The following is a 9354-nucleotide window of genomic DNA, read 5'->3' as shown; positions in this document are numbered from 1 at the left end:
TCAGAGGTGGAATATGGAGGCTGTACATCTCTGTACTGAGGTGGACGTGCTACATGTAAAGGGATCATGTCCCAGGCTTCAGTTATTCCTTACTCTGCTTAGTGAAGGTGTGTGGGAGAAAGCTAATTGTAATGCATCACAAAAACGAGGTTAATAACAAAGAAAAACTCCCCAACCAATCTAAATTAAACCAATCTCGACACCAATAGAAAAAAATGTGCAGTGTGTATTTTGCAGGTTTAAGACAACTCAGGACAGTAAAACAATGAACTATATATGCATATATAGATCTCTCTTAGGCACCATAATCAATATGAGCCAACAATATTTAAACGTGATCCAGGCCACATTCAGACATTTGCTCTTATTTACAAATACTTAAATTAAATACAACCTGAAATGTGTTTTGTTACATACAAAAAAAAAAAAAAAAAAGAGAAACTATAGAACTCAGAGTAATGTTTGTTTTAAATGATTACATTTACATTTAAACTAAATGGAACCACTTGTGGTGCTCAAGTTTTTATCACTCCTTCCAGAAAATCTTTTTCTACCATCTCTTCTATTTTTTGCCTGGCTTTGCTGGAAAATGGTTTGTGGTTTTCCAGTTTCATGTCCGTATTAGGGAAAGTGTTTGAGTAGAAGACAGGGCTCCCTGAGTGTCCCACACATCGGCTAGTGACTTTGCTGTTGAAGACTTGACTGAGTACATTGAAGAATGGCAGGAGCTGCTCAATACTGCGCACGGTACAGATGGTGAGCAGCAAGCGCCCCGGCTCCCAACCTAGTGTTCTCCCTGAGTTGTCTTCCTCTGGATTTTTCTGCAGAAAACAAAAAGGGAATTGTTATTAACAGATGTAGTACATGAGAACACTTAAAAAGGAATAAACATCAATAAACAGTTAAATACAATTGATGATATTACATCTTCATTGTAGACTTAAGATGATTGCTTCTAACTGAGGCCTTTTGATACCAGTTATTAAGTGAATATAGAGCAGTCAAACACTGGTTACATTTTTCAACTAGAATGCATAAAGAAGCTTAATAGAATTGGTTTTGGATAGGGAGAGTGAAATATTAAAAGTTTATTTTGTGCTTTGCATATACTCAAAAAGCTCCCAGATTTCTGGACTCCCACTAATGTAACCAAGGACTAGGTCACAGAATGGCTACAGAAGGCCAGGAAGAAACAAAGATTCTTATACTAGTACATTTTAACATTAGTAACTCAATTCCCTATTAGCCAAGTGGCTTAAACTTGCCTCAAGATGGTAGCAGGACCCAAAGTAATTGTCATCAGCACAGAGAAAGGAAAGGAACCCTCGGGAGACTGTGTTGTGCTAAACAATGTGGGGAGGAGAGCTGGAACTGGAGTAAAAATATCCAGGTTAGTGTCCTAGCTCTGCCATTTACTTACTGTGTATCCTTGGGCAAGATACAGAAAGTTCCCTTTGTAAAATGGGGGACTCTATCTTGCAGCAGTAAAGTCAAATGAGAATGTATGTATGTAAAAATTCTGTCAACTAAATAAACTCAAGATCATCTGTGTACTAAGAAGCTAATTTGAAAAGCCATTAAATATACAAACACAGCTGTTAGATATCAATAAGTCTGAAAAAAGTTATAAGAACTAAAGATGTTTGAACTTAGGCAGATTCAAAGATATGAAAAACACTAAAATGGAGGGGAAAAATCAAGTAGAACTTAGGAAACAGAATTACAATCTGTCATATTAGTTACAAGATCAGATATTGCCAAGAAACTTGTATCTACCTAATATTTTAATGTCACTAGTTTCCTAGTGGAGAAAGGAGATGCAAAATCCAGCTCATTTTCTTGTGTGTGCTCACAGATTTGTTTGCTAATTTTGTTTTCTAATTTAAAAATAAAGTCCTGAGAAAGGAAAAAAGATTTAAGTTAAAACAGAAGACTATGTAAACAAAAAAGATCATCCAATTCTTCATGGCCAGAAAATCCCAGCTATCTCTTAGTTAATATATGTTAGCAGTGATTTAGCCTCCAGTCTCAATTATAGGCTATAAAAAACCATCTTCCTGCCTAGATGGTGTGGGTCAGTGGTTGAGCACATGCCTGGGTTGTGGGCTCGATCCCCAGTGTGGGGTGTGCAGGAGGCAGCCTATCAATGATTCTCTCTCTCTCCCTCTCTGAAATCAATAAAAATACACATTTAAAAAACCATCTCCCTTTCTCTTAACTATAACAACACTTGCTTTAATGACAGTCCCAGGACTGATTTTCACAGCATTGACTACCATTAGTTGGCTGACCATACGACCTTTAGTTCCCTAAATCAAACTACAATTCCATAGTAATTAGAACGTATTAAACATTATCCTAAAGTAAAATGAATAATATATTTGATCCCTGTACATAAATATTTTCCAATGTAAGAGAACTAAGGTTAACCTTTTGTTTATGTTCCTGTCCAGATGTACCTTTAAGAGAGGGACTTAACTAAGCGCTTGACCAAGAAGGACTTGTTTTAGTGTTTTGCTTTTCTTAATCAGAATCACCTTCCTCAATAAGTAAAATTAAAAAGTTAAACACGTTTCCATACAAACGGTTTCCCCTTTCACTTCGCCAATCTATACTTGAAGAAAGACTTCCTTCCTTTTTAACTCTGTTGTAATGGATGAAATTCAGACCTGGGTTTGTGTCTCTATTTGGTACAGATGTGGCAACTTTTGCTGCCATATTACAAGCATCAAAAAGCCACCCTCACCTGATGCTTGGTCATCTCCAATCCCTCCAAAATCACTGTCTTAAAGTCCTCCTCCTTGTCCTGTGGAAGGAAAGAGGAGAACTCATAGCCTCTGTTCCATGAAAAGTATGCTTGGCCATGAAGGCCTTGTTTAAAGTGTTTTGGGAATGCTTTCCAATCAAAACTGTTTTCTTACTCTGTGGGATAAGACTGTCATATGTATCCCTTAGATAAGGGAGGAATCTTAAGAAAATGCTCAATAATGACATGCAAGGATGACAGAGTACATGTGCCTAGGGGTCATATAGCCACCTTGCTTCTGGATTTGCTATCATGAATATTTTTTTCAAACCTGTTGATATCAAAGTGGAAGTAATTAAGTCCTACCCTAAACTCTGGACTCAGCTTTCATCTTTGGCTCTGTCCTTTTCCTTGGTCCCTAAAGAAATAACTTGATTTTAAATCCTTCAAGTACAACCTCCTTTTTAATCATTTGCCTCCATTCCATTTTCTGTAGTTTGTAGAAAGTGGTTTAGGAGCTACTGCCTGAGTAGGGACCCCAGAAGACTGGAAAATTTCTGAGCACTCAAAGCACATTATGAAGACTAGAACTCAAAATCCCCAAATTGTACAATTTACTTTTTAAATTTTTGAAGGCAAAATAAAAGATCTGTAACAAAGGCTCACTGATGAGCATGCTAAATTCATTACAACTGACCCTTGAACAACTACAGGTTTGAACTATATGTGTATACTTCTATACAGGTTTTTTTTTTTTCAATAAATGCTGTAAATTTATTTTCCTTATGATTTTTCTTAACATTTTCTTTTAGCTAGTTTATTTTATTGTAAGAATACAGTACATAATTCATGTAACATACAAAATATGTGTTAATCGACTGTTTACATTATTGGTAAGGTCAACAGTAGGCTATTAGTAGTTCAGGTTTGGGGAGTCAAAAGGTATACATGGATTTTCAACTGGGCAGGGGGAGTGTTGGTACCTCTTACCCTTATATTGTTCAAGGGTCAACTTTACTATTTTCTTGGGTCAATATTTCTAATTAATTAATCTGATGTGTAATGAAAAATATATGGTAAAGTTCATAACACAATATATATGTTTTATAAATTCTATCTTACACTAAAATTTAAAAGAAGTGTAATACCTTTGCCCTTTTTCGAAGAAGTTTTGCTAGTCGTACTACATAAGGTTTAAACTCTCGTTGATGTATGCCTTGCCTTCTGACTTCCAAACCGGAATCATCTGAGGCTTCTGGAATAAAGGCCCATCGGTACCTAATGTGTAGAAGAATGATACCCATCAACATTAGGAACAGACTGTGCCATCCAAGACACGTCAAATAGAGTAGAAAGATCAAATCCCCACCACTTCCACAGATTCAAATGCAGCTATGCCCTTGTAGCCATCACCTTGGGCATATTTCTTAACCTGAGCCTTTATCAGTAAATACAGATACTGTTAACTATCTCATGGAATTGTAACAAGTAAATGAATGTGTAAACTTGTAAAGTGCTCATCACTATTTTTTTTTCATGAGCACAAAGGAAGTCCTTAACAAATGTTTCCATCCTCATTAATAGGCAAAATTTCCACCATACACTTGGCCAAATGTTCCCTAACTACAGAGTAAGGGGGCAAAGGGCAAATAATTTAAGTAGGACTTTTTTCATACCTCCCTTTGTATTTTTTATTTTAGTCTTTAATAAGTAAAATTAATACCTGAATGTGGAAAAGAGTCAAACAATAGAAAAGGGCATACCAAAGAGAGTCTGCCTCCCACTGTAGGACCCATCAATATTGCTAGTCTTGTGTATCTATCTGGAGTTTATGTAGAAGAGAGCACATATTCTTACAGCCCTCCTCTAAAACAAAACAGGATTGCTTCTTATTTTGATTGAATTATTTATCTTGGAAATGTTATCATATAAAACTCCATCCTTTTTAACAGTACCCAGTGGAAGGTACTGATTTAACCAGTCTCTAAGATTTGTCCAGTTTCTTGCTTTTACAAAAAGTATCATAATGAACACCTTATATGATGTAGATTTTGTGCACACCTGAGAGTGCAGTGGTCCGCTAAATTCTTGGGTGTAGTAGAATTACTGGTTTACTGAGAATGTGTATTTTGAATTTTTGTAAATATAATCTCTTTGGAGAGCAACTGGACAGTATTTCAGTGTATACTTCCAACAAGAATAAGAATGTTTCTATTGTTAATGATAAAAATACCATTCTGATGTTTATTTATAACTTTAATTGGAATTTCTCTTATGAGTATGTCTGAGTACCTTTTCCTATGTTGAGAAACCACTCCTTTTCTATAAACTACTAATCTCTCATTGACCCATTTTTCTATTGGGTTACAGACTTTTACAATAAAGCGAGTTGGACTTTTATCATATACACTGCAAATATCTCTTCCCAACTCATTGCTGCCTTTTAAACATGGTATCTTTTAGCCATACAGACTTAATTTTGTATGTAAATTATCAAATATTTTGAATGTCTGAAATACATGTCATGCTTAGAAAGTTATTACTCTTTTAAGATTAAATCCCCATGTTACTCTTACTGCTTTTATATAGATTTTTTTAAAAAGACCTAGTACTTTTTTAAAAACTGTAGTTACTACTAGAGATATTTCATCCCTTTCTAGTAATTGTATCTTGACAAGAGGATCGACTCTTGGTTCTCATCATGGAAGCTAAAAAGTCAATACCATAAGCATACTACTTAATGTTCTTCCTCAAGCCCTAAAGAGTATAGTTTCTATCATCTTTATGAAGATAAGCATCCTAATTAATGTTGGCCACTTTCCTACAGTACTTATTGTCCTTTTCTGAATTTCTTTGGGAGTAACATCAGTTTAACAGATATCCAACCGCTGAAATTCATCAAGAAATAGATGTATATGGTTTTCAAATGCAAAAAAAAAAAAAAAAAAGAATTTATAAGTAGTTTATAGTTCTTACCAATACATTTAATAAAAAGTAAACTTGTGAAATAGTTTTTGGAGATTTAAGAATGTTCAAATATAGAAAGATCCTGATATCTTTATTTTAATATTCTATTCCAGAAGAACAATATATAAAAACATATTTGATCATGTGGATAAATTCTCAAATTATCTTAGCTCTATTTTGATGAAACTATCTTATATAGTTTGCCTATTAAAAATTTAAATGTGAGAAACCATAATTAAATATTGAATGCTTACGAATAAGGCATTGTGAGAACTTACATCAGTTTTCTCCCTATTCCCCTCTGCCATCTCTAGTGCTGTTCACTCTCATCTGGAATAAAACAGCCTCCATTCCAGTCTTGCCCATCTCCATCCTTTCTTCAAACTACAGCCACAGTAAAATTTCTAAAATGCAAGCCTGACCTGATAACAGCACTTCATTCCTTAATATGCTTCAGAGGCTTCCCACTGTCCTTAGGGTAAAGTACAAATTCTCTAATAATAGCTTACAAGGCTGTATAATTCATATAATTCATAATTCAGTCCCATTCCGGCCTCTTCTTTCAACGTTCTGCTCCAGCAATACTAATCTTTCAATATTTCCAACACACCAAGTCCACTCCTTTCTAAGTCTTCACACATGCACCTCCCCTCAACCCTCACTCTTCACCACCTCAGTACAAAACTGCCCCCATGGCCTGCCTGACCCTCAAAGGCAGGAGCAGTCACTGTGGTGTGGCCTCACAGCATCTTGGATCACATTTGCTATCAAATCATCATGTGTTTATGTCTCTTTCACTGGACTTGAAACTGATGAGTCATGTTCCCCACTGTTTCACATCCAGGGGGCATTCAATTTGTTGACTGAATGGTCTGTTAATTTTAATATATCTGTAGAAATAATTTACTTCCAATAAGTCTGTTCCCCCATCCCTCAAAAGAATTATACTTCAATAAAAATAATATTTCAACTTATACAAAAAACTTTTAAATTAGTCTTAGATATCAGTAACCAAAGCAAATGCATTTTCAGAATATCCATTTAAAACATCCTTGCTTTTACTTACATCTGAAACTGAGGAAGGTTTTCAGAGGGCAATGCCAGGGCCAAATCCAAAAATTTGCAAGCAGAGAGATAGAGGTTTAACCACCGCTGGCTGTTATACGAAGTAGAAAAGCCATTGCCGCCTGTGTAGGTTGTCTCCAGACCAGCCACAGAGGGACCTGAGGTCCTGTGAGCAGGAGACAGTGCTGTCAGTAGCTGGACCTGTTTACTAACAGGTAATTCCTGGAAAACCTCGAAGTGCCAACTAGTATTTTTCATAATCATTTGAAAATATAAGTACCTGTACTTAACTAAGCAAAGTTATGACTATAATTTAGCTGGTCTCAAACAAAACATTACCTTTTGTTCTTTAAATTTTATTAACATAAAAATAGTACAGAATTACTATGTTACACCCAAAAGTTTTAAAACCAAGAGACCTCTCTACAACTCAGTGTTGTTCTGCAAGGGATTGGGGAGGACTTTCTATAAAAACAGACACAGTTATTAGTACGGGGAACTCTTTTATAAGTCGAGCACTGCAAAAGAATAAAATATACTCAAGACATAATGGTCTTAGCCCTGACCGGTTTGGCTCAGTGGACAGAGCGTCGGCCTGCGGACTGAAAGGTCCCAGGTTTGATTCTGGTCAAGGGCATGTACCTTGGTTGTGGGCACATCCCTAGGAGGAGGTGTGCAGGAGGCAGCTGATCGATGTTTCTGGCTCTCTATCCCTCTCCCTTCCTCTCTGTAAAAAAATCAATATATTATATATATATACACACACACACACACACACACACATACACACATACATATATATACGTATGTATATGTGTGTGTATATATATATATACACGTATGTATATGTGTGTGTTATATATATATATATATATATATATAAACTTTAAAAAAAGACATAATGGTCTTAAAGGAAATTTTAAATTTATAAACTTATTTGTACAAAAATCCCTATATAAATAAAAATAAATTATATTTAGTCATACAATGAACTGCCTCTACTAAGAAGAATCCTATATAATAAAGAGCTAATATGCAAATGGTCTACATGCCCTTACGCCTTCACGCTGTAACAGCTCAGACACTCAACACTGGGGAGAGAGGAATGGGGACCAGTCAGGCACAAATGAGCTCGCAAGAGAGGAATGGGGGCCAGCCAGGCTGCGGCCTGGGAGAGGGACAAGCCGCCCGCCCTGCGGTCCCAGGCACCAGTGCCTGCGGCTGCGGCCGACCCGGGCAAAGCCAGCTTGGGTCCTGGGTGCCTGCAGCTGGCCAGAGGGAGGGAAGCCCGGGTCCCAGGTGCAGGGCAAGGAAGAGGTGGTTAGGGGAGATCAGGCCAGCAGGGTTAGCAGTTAGGGGTGATCAGGCCAGTAGGGGAGCAGTTAGGGGCGATCAGGCAGGCAGGCAGGCAGAGGTGGTTAGGGGTGATCAGGCAGAGGGGTTAAGGGCGATCAGGCAGGCAAGCGGTTAGGAGCCAGTGGTCCCTAATTGTGAGAGAGAGTCAGACATCCCCTGAGGGGTACCAGATTGGACAGGGTGCAAGCTGGGCTGAAGGACCCTCCCCCCCATGCATGAATTTTGTGCACCAGGTCTCTAGTAAAATTATAATACATTGAAGTGAGATCATCTGGAAGATCTGGACATATGAATAATTTAGTGACAGGTTACCTCCCGTAATACATTTTGCTGCATGTGTTATGGCCAAGATCTGACCTACCAAAACCAAAATGGCTCATGTAGCTGAAACACTATTATATAGCTTTAAACAAAATGTGTGTCTAGAAGCCAAAGGCCATGAATACTGATAGTTTAATCCAGTTCAAAGTACTTTAGGAACAAGTGAAAATATATCCAAATATGATCAAGTAGATAGTAACAGACTAAACACAGGGTGTGGCAAAAGTAGGTTTACAGTTGTGAGTGCAATATTCTTGTATTATTATTTATTATTATAATAGAAGCCCAATGCACGAAAATTCATGCAAGAATGGGCCTGCCTTCCCCTGACTGCTGGCACTGCCTTCGCTCTGACTGGAGCCACCTTTCCACCTTCCCCCGCTGCCCAGAGGCCCAGAGCAGCTGGGGCAGTGCGGAATGCCTGCGTGGTGCAAGTGTCCCGCCCCTGGCCGCTCAGCACCTGTGTATGCAAATTAACCCACCAAAGATGATGGGTTAATTTGCATATGCACTCCTGATTGGCTGGTGTTCGTCGCAAAAGTACAGTCAATTTGCATCTTTCTCTTTTATTAGTGTAGACAATTTTCCATATGAGCAACTGTAAACCTACTTTTGCCCCACCTTGTATATTAAGTACTTAGATAAAACAGTATCTGTATTCTCCTAGTTTAAAGTAACATTCTGGATGATTTTAGGATACTAAACATTGTCAAGAATATATTGAAGTGAATTACATATTACCGTGAAATATCTTCATCAGCAGTGAGTTCCTGCTCCATCAGTAAAAATACCTGTACCTGAAGACCATGGAATAAATGTTAAATGTTTTTTCAAACTGGATATTTAATCCTTCTTTCAAGTTATCTTTAGGCTACATTTTCATTAATCTAAAAACAAAT

The 9354-nt window shown here is 37.3% G+C and overlaps 1 protein-coding gene across 1 annotated transcript in view; it reads right to left on the bottom strand.

Moving 5' to 3' along the window:
- Window positions 1–206: 206 nt before the first annotated feature.
- The window catches only part of DOP1A (DOP1 leucine zipper like protein A), a 102905-nt gene continuing 93757 nt past the window's right edge, over window positions 207–9354 (bottom strand). Inside the window, exons 35-39 of the mRNA XM_028161180.2 lie at window positions 9197–9252; window positions 6780–6944; window positions 3895–4024; window positions 2747–2806; window positions 207–821 (exon numbers count right to left, since the gene is read on the bottom strand). Of these exons, the coding sequence (XP_028016981.2) occupies window positions 516–821; window positions 2747–2806; window positions 3895–4024; window positions 6780–6944; window positions 9197–9252 (717 nt within the window). The 3' untranslated portion in view covers window positions 207–515. The remainder of the gene's footprint in view (window positions 822–2746; window positions 2807–3894; window positions 4025–6779; window positions 6945–9196; window positions 9253–9354) is intronic.

Source organism: Eptesicus fuscus, chromosome 10 (assembly GCF_027574615.1).
Source record: "Eptesicus fuscus isolate TK198812 chromosome 10, DD_ASM_mEF_20220401, whole genome shotgun sequence".
NCBI lineage: Eukaryota > Metazoa > Chordata > Mammalia > Chiroptera > Vespertilionidae > Eptesicus > Eptesicus fuscus.
Note: the sequence above shows the minus strand (reverse complement) of the source record. Positions and strands in the feature narration are given on the sequence as shown.